The sequence below is a fragment of the Bos indicus x Bos taurus genome, chromosome 11, assembly GCF_003369695.1.
Source record: "Bos indicus x Bos taurus breed Angus x Brahman F1 hybrid chromosome 11, Bos_hybrid_MaternalHap_v2.0, whole genome shotgun sequence".
Lineage (NCBI taxonomy): Eukaryota > Metazoa > Chordata > Mammalia > Artiodactyla > Bovidae > Bos > Bos indicus x Bos taurus.
Window position 1 is genome coordinate 72047775 of NC_040086.1, and position 15557 is coordinate 72063331.

General features: G+C 54.8%; 2 protein-coding genes across 2 annotated transcripts; one reads left to right on the plus strand and one right to left on the minus strand.

Moving 5' to 3' along the window:
* Nucleotides 1–498: 498 nt before the first annotated feature.
* On the plus strand, nt 499–9071 carry SLC30A3 (solute carrier family 30 member 3). The gene is made up of 8 exons (XM_027555828.1): nt 499–794; nt 4574–4755; nt 5350–5496; nt 5593–5746; nt 6436–6634; nt 6862–6967; nt 7212–7346; nt 8253–9071. Exons 1-8 carry the CDS (start codon nt 700–702, stop codon nt 8399–8401), a joined length of 1167 nt encoding a protein of 388 aa, XP_027411629.1. The 5' UTR covers nt 499–699; the 3' UTR covers nt 8402–9071.
* On the minus strand, nt 805–2987 carry LOC113901458 (translation initiation factor IF-2-like). Its single transcript, XM_027555829.1, has one exon. It carries the CDS (start codon nt 1597–1599, stop codon nt 835–837), a length of 765 nt encoding a protein of 254 aa, XP_027411630.1. The 5' UTR covers nt 1600–2987; the 3' UTR covers nt 805–834.
* Nucleotides 9072–15557: the final 6486 nt, after the last annotated feature.

Sequence of the window (15557 nt, forward strand, 5' to 3'; positions counted from 1 at the left end):
GTGTTCCTTGGGAGAAGATTGGTTGGGAGGTCCCCAAACTTGAAAGTGAAAGTCGCTCAGTCGTGTCTGACTCTTTGTGACCCCATGGACTGTAGCCTACCTGACTGCTCTGTCCATGGGATTCTCCAGGCAAGAATACTGGAGTGAGTAGCTGTACCCTCCTCCAGGGGAATCTTCCCAACCAAGGGGTCGAACCCAGGTCTCCCGCATTACAGGCAGATTCTTTAGTATCTGAGCCATCAGGGAAGCCCCCCAAGCTTGAGGAGCTCCGCTTAGGGCTGGTGGACGGGGCCACGGGCGGGACTAGTCAGCCTAGGGGCGGGGCTATGGAGATTAGCATTCTCTAGAACAGGGTCGGGGCTTAGAGAGCTCCCACCTCCTCACCTGGCTCTGGCGCCGGGAATAGAGCCACGTCTATGGGGACAGGGCCCCGGAGGCGGGGCTTAGGCGTGGAGGGGAGAGGCTGGGGAGCCTAGAGGCGGGGCTTGGGGAGCTCTCCCCACGCGGGGCTGGGCTCCGGCAGCCGCGGGAGCCGCAGTTCGGACTCCCAGCGCCACAGCCGCCGCAGTTGCCTTCACTCTGGTGGCCCCGCGGCCCTGCGGGGAGTCTGGGGGTCGGCCCGTCGTTCAGACTTGGCGCGGGGCCCGCCACGCCTCTCCCTCCCTCGGTGGGGCCTAGACGGTCGGGGGCCGCGGAGAAATGGAGCCGTCTCCCACTACGGGGGGCTCGGAGACCACTCGCCTGGTGGGCCCCCGAGACCGCGGCGGCGCTGGTGGCGGCCTGCGTTTGAAGAGGTAGGACGGATCTGGGTCCGCCCTCGGCTGAGGAGGGGCGCTACCCTTCTGCTTTCCTTCTATTTCGTTGTCTCTCTCGGCCGGCTGGCCTTCCCAGCGCACCGCGACCCCCTTGGCTTCGTGGCGGCCGGGCTCTGCCTCTCTGGCCGCGCAGACGCCCCCAGCTCGCACAGCCAGCCCCGGCCCCTACAGGCGGACACCCCGCTCTGGCTCCTCTCGGCCACCCTCCTCCCGGTCCCGAGAAACTGCTCCCGGGCCCGTCCCCCCAAGCCCCTCGACCTTTCCCGCGAGCGACTGCCCCTCCGTCGGGCCGGAATCCGCTCCAGGAACCCCGATGTACCCATTGCTCCGGGAGCCCCTCGGAGTCCCATCTGCAGGCCCCCGGCCCTACCCTCCGAGCGCCCGGGTTCGGGGAGCAGCCTCCAGCTGTGGACACCCAGGCCGAAGATGGGCCCGGGCTCCGCAGCGGGTCTTGTCGGCTCCTGGAGTGGCGGGCGGCCGCGGGGAAGCGAGGGGGCGGTAAGGAAGGAGCAGGTGCGGTCTGGGCGGCGGGGGTATTCCCGGCTCCGCACAGACGGGGCCGGGGGCGGCGAGGTGTGAAATGAGGCGCGCCGAGCAGTCGGGACAGCGGGCCGGGGGCGGCCGGAGAACCGCCTCCGCGTCCCGCCGGCTTCGTCCGCCTTGTCCCTCCTAGCGGCCGCGCTGGGCCCTCCCTGGTCACCTCCGCCGGCCTTTTTGTCTGTTGGCCCACCGTCCGTTTATCTCGGGAATTTGACAGAGTCTCCGGCTTTTTCTTTTTCCTCATCTCTCCTTTTCCCTCCCAACCCCTGTCCCTTTGTCTCTGATGCGGTGCCTCTGTGTATTTCTCGCTCCTTCTCTGGGTGGAGGCCGTAAACCTGGATGGGTGGGCGAGTGGATGAGCAGAAGGGAGGGAAGACCCCCCTCTGAATCCCTCCCACGGAGGACCACAGTTGTGGGGGCTCCAGCCGTGGCCCTAGCATGTCTTCACATCCCTTTTGACTCTGCTTCAAGACAGTCTCCCCTCTCTACCTGTCCCCTCTACCCCACTCAATATTATTTGTTGTTAGTCCGGGGTTTCAGAGGGCCAGGGAGAGAGAATTGTCTTTCTTTCTCTCTAAACAGCAGGTAGCCCCACTACACCCACACACCAACAATGAGGCTTCTTTAGTGCCCAATTAATGCCAAACAAAAGGGAGCAGCCTGTTGATGGCTGACTACCTTGATGCCTGGCTGCACTGTGTCTTCCCCAGGCCAGGAAGGGCATCTTGCCCACTGCCCCAAAGCCACTTACCCTCTGTTTGTTCTTCAGACCCGGATCTCTGACTCCTAGTTTCGCCTCATTCTCATATGACCATTAGTCACCAAATCCTGCAGTATTTTCTGAAAGAGGTTCTTCCCTACCTGCCTGCCCCTCCTCTAAAATTCTGCGCAGGGAGCCTCTGGCCTGGTCTGCTCTGGACCACTCCATCTCCTCTCCTCTCTTCCTCCCAGACTAGTGCATCAGCAAGGTCATTCATCTCACGGCTCAGGAACGATCAAATCAATCAGCGCATCTCCCTTTACGTTCCTTTGAGCCCATCACTTTCTTCCTCAGTCCTTCCCTTGATTCCTCACACTTACGCTCCAAGCTGCATATCTTGTCATTGTCATTCCACATGTCTGGAGCCCCTTTGTTTACCTCTGTGAGGTTCTCCTTATTCCCATTAGAGTTGGTCACTCCTTCCCCTGTGATGAAGTCCTTTGTTCATAACCCTTCCAGCCCCAGCTTCTCCTTGCATAGTAAGTCATTTGTGACACATGTCTCCCACCAGCCTGAGCTTCAGTACATGTACACTGCTACACTGCCCGGTATATCTTGTTGAAGAATGAGGACAGATTTCAAAGCCACCCTCATCTCCTGTCTCCTCTGGAAACACACCTGTATCCTACCCATCTAGATTCTAAGTCTTAGAAGGGGATTCCAAGAAGTTAATCTACCTGCCAGTTTTCCCTAGAAGCACCAAATGTGCCCTCTCCTCCCTCCCACCTAAATTCACCCATTGGCAGAGCTTTCCTCAACCAGAAGACCCCCAGGCACCCCTCCCCACTTTACTACTGGGATTGCCTTTCTATCATCTGGAGCCTTCATCTTCTCTCAAGGTTTTTCTTGTCACACCTCCATAGAATTCCCAGGACTGTACTTTTCTACTTAGGTCCTTTATGCTGTGGAAGGTTCTATTCTCCCCGCCCACCCCCACCCCCACCCCCCCGCTGCCACTGCCACCCCTCAGACTTTAGGTTGGGTGGTATCAGGGTCGAGAATTAGGGCAGAGTGGACTGAAAATTCAGTCAGTCTGAGCTCAGCCTCTCGCATCCCCAGGTGATGCTAGAGGTGAGGCCCCCCAGACCCATTCACTGGTCTAGGGAGGCTTACGGTCCTGTGCAGTTAAGGCGGCCTCTGCTGGATGCTTATGGTCCCACTGGTCCCACTAACGCATGACAGACTCCCAACCCAGCGCTCTTGCTGCTGCCACCCCAGCCACAGCAGTCTGCACTGTCTCCTCCCCATGACAACCCAGCTCTGGAATCTGGCCAGTAATTCTCCGTGCCAAGAACTTCAGACTTTTTGGGTCCCCACATTCTACTCCTCTCTTAAAGGGCCACATTCAGCTGCATGTCTAGAGAGGGAAGTGGAAGGACCGGGAATGGAGGCACCCGGAGGTAGGTCCAGGAAGGAGGCAGGTCTGAGCCCCACCCAGCACTTTCACACCACTTCCCCATCGTACTGCCTTCACCGGCACATGCACCTCCTCTTTATCAAAAGCCTCTCTATCTGCCCAGGCCCTTCTCAGGGGCCTCCTTCAGTGTCCTTGGGCCTTCGGGTCCTTCGGACCTTCCCTGGTGTCTTCATTAGAGTCAGTGTATCCCTCTATCTGAACCCTGATAGCACTTTGTTTTCGCTGCTCTAAGGCAATGCTGCTGCTGCTGCTGCTGCTAAGTCGCTTCAGTCGTGTCCGACTCTATTCGACCCCATAGACGGCAGCCCACCAGGCTCCCCCATCCCTGGGATTCTCCAGGCAATAACACTGGAGTGGGTTGCCATTTCCTTCTCCAATGCATGAAAGTGAAAAGTGAAAGTGAAGTTGCTCAATTGTGTCCAACTCTGAGCGACCCCATGGACTGCAGCCCACCAGGCTCCTCCGTCCATGGGATTCTCCAGGCAAGAGTACTGGAGTGGGGTGCCATTGCCTTCTCCAGCTCTAAGGCAATAGCTACCTTCTAAAACATCTCACAGTACTTAGGTAGACATTTGTCTTGTTCACCAAAGGCTCCAAGAGATTAGAAAGGATACTCAGTTCATTTGTATTCCTTGTGATGCCTGTCATAATGACTTGATTTGGTTGGAGTCGAATCTCAGCTCGACCACTAACTAGCTGTGTCGCCTCCATAAGTCCCCTCCCTCTCTGAGCCTTGTCCGTCTAATTCCTTAGTAAGCGGTAGACTAGCTCATCTCTAAGGTGCTTTCCTTTGTGTTGTGAGACTCTGCGGCTCTGTATATGAAAGGAAAAGGGAGGCTGCGATCTGAGTCGTCCGTTCAGCCCCCATCTCTCCTGTGGCCCTCTGTGTACAAGGCTCCTGGTTTTGACCAGGACTGGGAAAAGGAGAGAGAGATGGGACATCTGCTGAAGCTAATCTAGGGGACCCAGGACCTGGGAGTGAGGAAGGAGCAGGCGAGCCCTTGAGCCAGGCCCCAGATTGAACTGTGTTGCCTGCCTCAGTCTCTTCACAGAGGCTCCTGAGCCCCTCCCCGAGGAGCCCAAACCTGTGGAGATGTCCTTCCACCACTGCCACCGGGACCCCCTGCCTCAGCCGGGTCTCACCCCGGAGAGGATGCAGGCGCAGAGGCAGCTGTGCACCGCCTGTGCTGTGTGCTGCGTCTTCATGGCCGGGGAGGTGGTTGGTAAGTTAGAGAGCAGCTCCTCCAACTCCATCCGCAGGATGCCTGCCTAAGTTCCTGGGTGGAGATGCAGACAAGATGGGGTTGGCTGGGACGGGGGAGCCGGGTGTCCAGGACTCGGGAAGTAGGAGAGGGTGAGGGACAGGCAGTACCAGGGGGACTCAGGACTGGCTTATCAGTACAAACTGGTCCTTTAAAAGCCCTATTGCTTATTAAAACATGTTATTGTTGGGACTTCCCTGGTGGTCCAGTAGCTAAGACTCCACGCTCCCAGTGCAGGGGGCCTGGGTTCAATCCCTGTCAGGGAACCAGAGCCCACATGTTGCAGCTAAAGATCCCACATGCCACATCAAAGATGGAAGATCCTGCGTGCTGCCATTAAGACCTGGTGCAGCTGAATGTTTTAAAAGAAACTGTTATTGTAGAAAAACTAGAAAACGCGAATGAGTGAAAAGAAGATGTGTGATCCCATCACCAGAGAAAAACCACCATTCACATTTTGGTATATGTCCCCCCCAATCTCTTTTCCATGCCTCCACACGCACAGCATGATATTTGCTTAATGGAACCAGATGATACGTCACTTCACCCTTGCAGGTGGGTACTTGGCGCACAGCCTGGCCATTATGACTGATGCGGCCCACCTGTTGGCGGACGTGGGCAGCATGATGGGCAGCCTCTTCTCCCTCTGGCTCTCTACCCGTCCAGCCACCCGCACCATGACCTTTGGCTGGCACCGCTCAGGTAAGGTGCCTGCATGGCCTGAGAACCCTTCGACCTGGCCAGAAGGTACCTCTCAGGGTCCTGGGCCGCTCTCTAACAGCTTGTCTCCCCCTGCAGAGACTCTGGGGGCTCTGGCCTCTGTGGTCTCCCTCTGGATGGTCACTGGCATCCTCCTGTACCTGGCCTTCATCCGTCTGCTGCACAGCGACTACCACATCGAGGGGGGTGCCATGCTGCTGACCGCCAGCATTGCGGTCTGTGCCAATCTGCTGTACGTTCCAGTATGGAGCAGGCACCATGTCGGAGTGGGGGTGAGGGGTCCTCCTGCAGGCTTGGAGAGCAGACTATTCACCCAGCAGACCCGCAGCACATGCACACAGTTCTTGCCTTGCTGCCCTGGGGATGTCTGAGAGGGGGTTGGGGGGGAGACCTAAAATTCAGGGTCAACAGACCTTGGTTAAAGGCCTGCTGGGTACTGGCCCCTCTGCTGGGGACCATCATCAATGTTGTCCATTTAAAGCACACAACCACCCCTACGAGGTAGGTAGTGTCACCCCTGACATTCAGTTAATGAGAGATGGTCGAGTGGTTAGGATTCCAGCTCTCATGGATGAGAGCCTGGAGTTTGATCCCTGTTCGGGGTGCTGAGATTCTGCAAACTACCCGGTGTGGCCAAAACAAATAACGAGAGGTGACAAGGGGCCTTGCCTGCCCAGGACATGTAGCAATTTCAGTAGCAGGGCCAAGATCTGAATCTACATCTCTAGTACCAAGTATTCCTCCCCCCAGGTGGCTCTGTTTGTCTCTCTTGGACAGCATTGCTTTCTTCTGAGGACTGGGAAAATAGGGAGAAAACAGGTAGAGAAAGGGCTCCTGGGAGGTGAGAGGAGGGGGCATGGAAGTGGGTGGAGGATGCTGGGAGCAGGCCACCTGGGCTAAGCTGCTCTGCTTCCCCCTCAGAATGGCTTTTGTGCTGCACCAGGCTGGGCCCCCCCACAGCCATGGGTCTAGAGGGGCAGAGTATGCACCGCTGGAGGAGGGGTCCGGGGAGCCCTTGCCTCTGGGGAACACCAGCGTCCGGGCGGCCTTTGTGCACGTGCTGGGAGACCTCCTGCAGAGCCTTGGGGTGCTGATTGCCTCCATCCTCATCTACTTCAAGGTACCATGTGTGCAAGCCTGCCCAGTCTTGCCCTCGCCTCTCTACATCCCAGCCCTGCCTTCCCTGGGTCCCCATCCCCACCCTACTCCACCTCCCAGCTCCATAGGACCCCTGGCCCAGGGTTATGGTCCCTTTCCCCTCTCAGGTCCTGTTTGTCCAGGGTGCCCCTAGATCTTCCCCTGAAAGGTTCCCAGTTCCCAGGCTCTTAGGGCTTTCTTTCTGTGCAGCCTCAGTACAAAGCAGCTGACCCCATCAGCACCTTCCTCTTCTCCATCTGTGCCCTTGGATCCACAGCTCCCACCCTGCGAGATGTTCTCCGTGTCCTCATGGAAGGTGAGTCCGATGATGCCGCTTTCCTACATCCCCCACACCGGGCCCTCCCTGACCCCACTCCAGTACTAGGCACCCCTCTTTCCTCTGAAGAGTGTGTGGAGAGAAGGCTTATTGCTGGAAGGAGGATTCAGGGATGGGGTGAACTGTGGGGATCAGGGTGAGTGGTACAGGATGGGGGAGGTGGGGTCCTGACCTCTGGGCAGGAGCAGCTTTGGCAGTAAGACGTGGTGGGTGCTACTTGCAGGGACCCCCCGAAGTGTGAGCTTTGAACCCGTTCGGGACACCTTGTTGTCGGTGCCGGGAGTCCGGGCAATCCATGAGCTGCACCTGTGGTCCCTGACGTTCACGCACTACGTCGCCTCCGCACACCTGGCCATTGGTGAGTCCACGCTAGCCCCAGCCAGTTACTTCCCAGAAACATTTGTCCTTTCCCCTCCCACCCTCCAAACACAGGAAGCTGGTCTGAATTACTGGGACTGTTCCCATCTCTCTGGCTTTCTCGACCTCTAGCTCTGTTTTTGTATCTCTCTCTCTCTCATGCATGTTGGCGCCCTAGACAAGGTGTTCCGGGGAAAGTTTCACCCTCTTTAAAGTAGTACAGGGCACCAGTAATCCTTTAAAAGATCACTGGTACCCACAGGTCTAAGTGGTGGGGCACAGAGAGGTAAATTGTGGCTTCTCACTCCATGTAACTTTTAAAAATGATGATTATGAAGACTGTATGGCAACTAGGAAAAATGTTTATGGTATAATGCTAAGAGAGAAAGCTGAATATAAAATTATAGCCACATTATGATTCAACTATTTAAAATATATAGGGTGACTCACAAGCTGACAAAGGATTTTTGAGTTTCTTCCAGATGCAAGAAGCAATCAGAGACTTGCAATTTGGATGCCAAAAATATTATACTCTGTAGGATATTTGATGGTAACTCTAGAGGGACAATGGGAACAGAATATTTGACATCTGGATCGTTGTGAAAAATCGGGTGGTATGGCTGCTGAAATACACAGCTGTACACAGACACCCAAAGAGAAGAAGCGAATAGCAAAATAAGAACAGTTTAGCGTGTTAGGCTAGTCAGTTAGGGATGAGTCTCCCCAAGCTTTTCTTTGAACAGTTGTACACTGTTCGTACAACAGAGAGAGAAAATAAAGGTCCCATTCAATCCTGGCTTTCATGCCATGCAAAACCCCTGGGTTCCCCTTCACCCATCCTTATCTGGACCCTGGCCTGGCTCCCCACTCCCCAGGGAGCTCGCTGTTTCTTATCACTCCCCCGCAGATTCCACGGCCGACCCCGAAGCTGTCCTAGCTGAAGCTACATCCCGGCTCCACTCCCGGTTTGGATTCTCCAGCTGTACCCTGCAGGTCGAGCAATACCAGCCTGAGATGGCCCAGTGCCTGCGCTGCCAGGAGCCCCCCCAAGCCTGAGCCCCGGCCCCAGCCATACCCCACTGCCAGGCCCAGGCTCTGCCCTGGACTCTCCTGCTTCCCTGCTCACGGAGAAGAGACAGAGCTTGGCCCGCACCCTTCCCCTCTCCCCTGCTTCCACCTACCACCTGCCCCCCCAGCCCCAGTGGGCAAGACCAAAGTGTGTGTGTCAGGGAGTAGGCCAGAGTCAGGCTGAGCAGGGAAATCAGTGCAGTGGTGGTGGGGGTGGGTAGAAGTCCTATGGTTCCCACTCCCCATGGTCTGGGGAATCCCCAGTGTCCTTTCTGTGCAGTTCATTTGTCTTCGTGGCAGCCTGGCTGGCTGGGGGCAACTGCCTGTCTGTGTGCTGTCCATGTGCCTATGCCTGGGGGAGGTCAGCAGGGGCCCCCTCCCCATGTGGCCCTCGCTCTGTCTATGCAGGAGCCCCAAAGCCCGCACTTTGTCCGTGTGTTCTAGCCCTGTGGTTCTGTGTCTGTGTGTGTTTCTTGGTGCTGTGGCCTGTGTGTCTCTGTGCCTTGCGTGGCTGTGCTGTGATCTTTATGAGTCTGCACCATCCGTGTGTCTGTGTGGGATTCTGTCTGTCCATCCTTCTGTTGGTGCTGTGCCCTCGGCTGTCCCAGAGAGAGGGAGACTCCGCCGAAGCTCCGCCAATAAACTTGTGTCAACTGCACCTCTCAGCCCTGTGCCGACTCCTCGGGAGGGGGACGTAGAATCTGTCATCTGGGAACTGAGGGAATCCCTCGTCCAGAGTGACCTTGCACAGCCCCCCGCCCCCTTCCCAGCCCCTCCACCCTCAAAGATCTGTTGCAATGCCGTGTAGGCCAAAACCCCCCAGTCTCTTTACTACCTTCCCTTACTTGGCAGCATGGAATCTGGGTCCTTGACACAGGGGGACACCCACACATTCTGAGCTTGGTTGTAGGAGAAAGCCAGATGGCGAGGGCCAGGAGATCCCAGAGAGTCATTCTGACAGGGGAGGCTGGCGGGCCAGAAGCTGTGGCCATGTCGGGGAGTGATTGGACCACAGTGCTGACCTGGCTGTGTGCTCAAGCTGTGGGAGGTGCTGGGGAGCAGCCCCCAGTCCTGGCTGCCCTAACTCTGACTCCCAGCAACCAACTCGAGTCCAGGTTTAAGCTGGGGACCCCAAGGACCTCATTCATCACTACCCTTCCTTTGCCTTAAGAATCACGTATTTTGAAAGATTTGACCTTAAAAGTCAGTCTCATTAAGGGATTGTTCATTTTCTCTTTAAAAAAAAAAAAAAATCAAACTCTATACTTTGATTTTGATCTAGAGCAAGAGTCCACTAGCCTTCCCATCCTAGGTTGATATAAATTCCAACCTGCAGCTGAGACCTGGAGCAATTTCATTAGCCCATGTATATTTCTCAAAGGCTTCTCCCCCACAATGGAAATATCTTTATTATTAAGTTATCTTGATTTTTCACAATCAGGAAAGCAATCCACGTTTGCTTTAAAAACCTATCAAAAGAGGGACTTCCCTGACGGTCCAGTGGTTAGGACTCTGCACGTCCACTGCAGGTGCACCGGTTCCATCCCTGGCTGGGGAACTAAGATCCCACAATCCATGTGACCCAGTCCAAAATCAAAACCTATCAGAGGAAAATGTATACAGTGAATGCTTCCCATAAAATCTTACTCCCAGGGAGAATGGAGTCTGGAGTTTGGAGTCTGCTCACATTTTCTCATCTTCTACAAGAACATAAAAGGATTACTTTACAGTGAGAACATGTAACCTGCTTCTGTGATTCAGCTGTCCATCTGGGTGCATCTTTCCAAGTCAGTACACAGAGATTTCATCACTCATTTTAAGGTGTGGCCTTTGGACCCATTGAAGATAGGCCTCTTCACTCTGCTCTCCAGCTGCGGGCTTTGGACCAGCCTGGGTGAATTGTTCACTGCTGGCCGGCTAGCCTGAGTCGAGCATGGGAGGATGGGCTGGCAGTCCATCACACTTGGCGCCAAGGCTGCCCCAGCTGCAGTCTATGCTTTGCTAGTTCCTGATACTTTCTCATTTTACGACTCATTGACTATAGGCCCCAAGTGACAGGATGGGGGTGGGGAAGAGGGAGGAAATGAAGAGCGGAGGAAATGAGGACTAGATTTTTACACTAGGAACAGCCTTAAACAGCAGCCCTGCCCTATATGTACCAGGCTGAGTCCCCTTGCAGGGGAGGGGACAGACCTCACACAGAAAGCAATCCATCTCAGCCCCTCACCCATCCACTCCTGCAAAACAGAGGAAGAGAAAACGGAGGCTCAGAGAGGGAATGGGACTTAGAAAGGTCACCCAGCAAGTGACTGGGGCAGGTGCAGAGCCTGGGCTCTCGCTCGCTCCCATCCAGGCCCTTGGAAGCTCTCACCCAGTTGAGTTTCTCAGGAAAACTCTTGCCCACTCCCTCCCAGCAACCTGCTGCTGCTAGTTCGCCCATCCTGGCACTCTGCGTTCAGACCCCTTGGTTCTGCCTCCGCCTTCTGCTCATACTCTGGTCACTGGTAACCCCGCTGCATTCCAGCTTTCCTAATTACTGAAAGAGGGGTGACGTGACGTTGTGGGTGTGAGTGTGTCTGGTATAGAGAGGGCATGGAGGAAAAGATTATCTTTTGTGTGGAATCTGAGAATCAGGGGGAGGATTTCAGGGCAAAGGGTGACCTGGCACCCTGACAGCGGAGATAGGAGCCCGCATTTATTGAGCTTATCCTTGGTGCCAGGCACTGCAAGGCAGAAAGTGTGATCTGTGCTTTATAGATGGAGAAACTGAGGCTGACCCTGCCCATGCAGCTAGTCACTGTCAGAGTGACTGTGCTGGCTGCACTAAGTGCCCAGCCCTTTTCCACACCACCCTGCCTTTCCACCCCCCTCCTCCAGGCATTGCTCTGTCGGGGACAGGGAAGGACAGACAATCAGGAGCATTTGCCCATTTGTAGGGCACTCCCAAGGGAGTCCAGGAAATCCTTATCTGCAGGAGCTGCCTGTCCTCCCGATTATCTCCCCAACCCACCTCTCCACTCACTTACCCAGCAGGCCCATTCCTCTCGGTGTCCTTCCTTGATGATAAAAATGAATGGTGGAGGAAGAGGTGAGGAGAAAGGGCTGGGGAGGGGCGGGGACCAAGGGGAGGCTTGAGGAAGAGCAAAGCAGAGGAGGGGCCATCCGTCAGCCCAGCCCTGGCAGCTCTTTACACGGCTGGTTAATAATACCAGGGGAGGAGAGGGGAGAGGGCCCCTCTGGAGGCCCAGAGGGACCAGGAACAAGGGAGAACCAGAGGAATAGGAGGTGGACCGGAGGGTTAGAGTGCCGTTGTAGGAGAATTCGAGAGAGGCCAAGTAGCTAGAAGGAAAAACCAGAGGGGAGGCGGTGGGTTGAAGGGCCTCATGCTTCGGAGACACGAGGGGGAGGTGGGTGGTGGTGGGGGGGGTCGGGGGCGGCGGGATCGCGGCAGCTGGGCTGGCCCTGTCCTCCTCACAGAGCTGCTCACCTGGGGGCAGCCGGACCAGCTGGCCGCAGGCGGGACCAGGCCTTCCTGTCTGAGGGGCAAGGGCTGAGGACTCAGGGAGCAGGGGGCAGCCTGTCTGTGGCCAAGAGCAAGCTCAGAGTGATAAAGGGTGTTCTCCTCCCTCCGGCGACCCTGCTGCCCCTTCCAGCACTTCCCTAAGATGTGGGCCCACCCTGGCTGCCTTGAGCCACGCTGTCTGTAACAAAAGAGGGAGCAGCGTCCCCCTGTGGCCTGTGGTAGCAGCCCAGGCAGCCGGAAGATTCTGGAGGGACTGGCAGGATCCCAAGTCACGCTGGGAAGACCCCTGCCCCTCTTCCTGGCAGATTCCCCCACCTCTGTGGGGAACTGCTTATGGAGTTCCTTTTATGGTTTTTTAGGGGATTTTGGGGGTTTGTTCTTTTTTTTGGGCCACACCATGCAGTTTGCTGGATCTGAGTTCCCTAACCAAGAATGGAATCTGGTCTCAGTAGTGAAAATGCCAAGTCCTAATCACTAGGCCAAACAGGGAATTCCCTAGAGAATTTCTTTTATATTTGAAAGACTTTTCCTCCCCAACTGTGAGAGCTCCCTGGGCCTCCCTGTCCCAGCTCTGAACCCCCAGACCATCCCCATGAGCACCTGATCAACACCTTCCAAAGGGTGCTGGGCAGTTCCCAAGTGCCCGTGGAGCAGAGCCCGGGTCTACACATGCAGCCCTGATCTCAAAGGCTCCCGCAAAGTGGGTCCTGTTGGCAGGACAGGTGAGAGAGAGTTGGGTGGGGAGCATGGGGAGGAGGAGGGGCCAAGGGCTGCCAGAGCCTGAGTTCCAGGCCTGCAGCTGCACTCCCCACCCTCCCTCTGCCCCAGCCCTCCTCCCGCTGCCCTCTGGCTATAGCATCTGCAGCCCCTTGTGTGGGTGGTGCTCACTCAGAGGACAAATCTCCTCTTGTTTGGGCTGAACTTCTGCACCTGGCACCAACCTAGAGGCCATGGTGGCCACCCTGGGCCACCCTCACACCTCACCCATGGGCTGTTCCTGGCCTCTCCTCATGAGCTAGAACTCCCAGTCCCTCTGTTACCAAGCTCCTACTTGCTCGCGGCACAACAGGCCAATAAAATTGAGCAATGAATTGCTGGGTCAGGAAATAGCGACTTTACTTGGAAAGTCGAAGACTGAGAAGATGGTGGGCTGGCGTCCCAAGGAACCATCACACTGGAGTTAGAATTGGGTCGTGTTTACTGTTTATGGCTGTGCCACATGGGGTGTGGGGTCTGAGCTCCTTGGGGATAGGGCCCACGCCTGTCCCTTGTGTTGACCACTAGACTGCCAGAGAAGTCCCTCTGACTTCTTCTGTCCTAAAAGGGGAAGACACGTGGTTGGTTGTTACAGACTTCTTGGTGCTGGAATCTTTTGTTCTTGGCAGCTGTTTAGGTAGCTCTGGTCACAGTGTTCCTATAAACCTCCAACAAGACAAATATTATTCTCTGTTCTGCAACTTTTTATCTCTGTGTGAATGGAAAAGTGTTAAAATCTTTAAAGATCAGAACCTTGAGACTATCCTGTGTATTTTAGGCTATAGGCAACCTTCTTAATTTGTAGCAAAGGTAATATATGTGTATTAGTCGCTCAGTGGTGTCCGACTCTTTGTGAGTCCATTGACTGTAGCCCACCAGGCTTCTCTGTCCATGGAATTCTCCAGGCAAGAATATTGGAGTGGGTTGCTGTGCCCTTCTCCAGGGGATCTTCTGGACCCAGGGGCTGAACCCAGGTATCCCGCATTGCAGACAGATTCTTTACAGTTTGAGCTACCCAGGAAGCCCCGGAAGCAAAGGTAATAATTAAAAAAAAATAAAATTAAAACAAGCAAATGACAACCCAGATCCTCCTGGAAGATTTTATGGTTAATTCCTAAGTTAATTCTCCTCACAATTGGAGACAAGTGCGACAGCCTCTGCCATCCTAATCTAGAGCTATGCTCCTGAGGGAGACTGTAGGCTCGGGGTGTGGACGGGTTTCCTTTCTTAAAGGAAAAAAAAAAAATCTTCCTGGACTAGAACACGAAAGCTCTGTGTAGGTGATCTCCAGGTGCACCCCTTTTGAGTTTTCTTCTCTCCTCTGGTACCGTGCTCATGGCACCTGGTCCCAGGGTTTACTGCCTGACTTTCTCTAACCCAAACAGTCAGAGCATCCATTTCCATTCTCTGATTCCCTTTGGCTCAACCAAGACAGGCTAAAAATTTTAAAAGGACTGTCGCCAAAAAGCCTAGGGAGGAACGAAAGAGAACCAAATCCAGGAAATAAAAGACAGCTAGAACTTCCCCAAATAAGCAGGTTTCAGACATTAACAACAGCAAACTTGCCTTTCCCTGACCTTGGAGTCTGCCCAGAGATCACCTCCTGGCTCCCTTGCATCTCGCCCACCTCTGCACCAGAGCAGGGTGAGATCTGGACCTGGTTGCACAGGATTTCTGAGAGGAGTGGCAAGGGGCTGAGGTTGCCTGGTAGATTGATAACAGCCCCTGAGGGAAGGCACTGCTTTCCTCGTGTTCGTCTCCCCAGCACCAAGCTCACGGCCTGGCACCCGAACTGATAGATGGAAGGAGGGGGAAGGAATGGGCGTGGGGTCAATACAAAGCCAGTAAAGTGCCCTCTTAGTCCTCAGGCAGGCCCCCATCCCTGTCTCAGCAAGCCCGTGCCTTACAGGCTGACTCCGCAGGATAAATTTGCAGCACAATTTTGTTGTTGTTCCATAGCTAAGTCGTGTTTGACTGTTTGCAACCCCATGGACTGCAGCATGCCAGGCTTCCGGGTCCTTCACCATCTCCAGGAGTTTGCTCAAACTCATGTCCATTGAGTCGGTGATGCCAACCAACCATCTCATCCTCTGCCACCTCCTTCTCCTTGGTGAGAAGAGAAGGGAGTGGCAGAGGATGGTAAACAATCCTTATCTGCCCCTTCTCCTGTGGTGGCAACTAATCAGGTGCCTTCAAGAAGGAAGTAATTGATATTTCTAGAAAGGGTCGTCCAGGGTGGGTGGGGTGCCATGGCCCGGCCTGGACACTGTGTCCCCACAACCCTACCACAAACTCATCGTGTCTAGCTTCCCCGAGCCCAAGGTGATGACCCATTAATTAATCTCCTGAGGATCCATCACAACTTTCCCAGCCTTTTCTAGACTTTCAGGTCCTAATCCCAAGATCTTTTATCCTTTGGCAAACAACCTCAGCTTCTAAGCCAGTCACTCACTAAGCCCACGAACTTGGTGTCTCACCTTCTTCCCACAGAGCATCAGAGTAATAACTCTTGTGATTAAGTCCATGCCTCAGATTTCATTCTCTGTGGTCTCCTGCAGAATCTGTCCACACCTCTCTGCATGCCTAACATGCCTGAAATCCTGGGCCTCTCTGAGAGCTTTCTCCTGAGTTCTTCTCCACCCTTTCTGAGATTCAGGTTTTAGCTGATTGCTTTTGCTCCCATTCTCTTGGTGAACTAATACAGAGGCACATATTTAAAGAGTTTTCATTATCTTTATGTTGATGATTCTGTCATCAACAAATGTTACTTAAGCACCAACTATGTGCTCAATACTTTACTAGGTGCTTGGTGCTTGGGGTATATTAGTAACATCCATGTTCTCACGTATGTGTGCGCACTCAGTC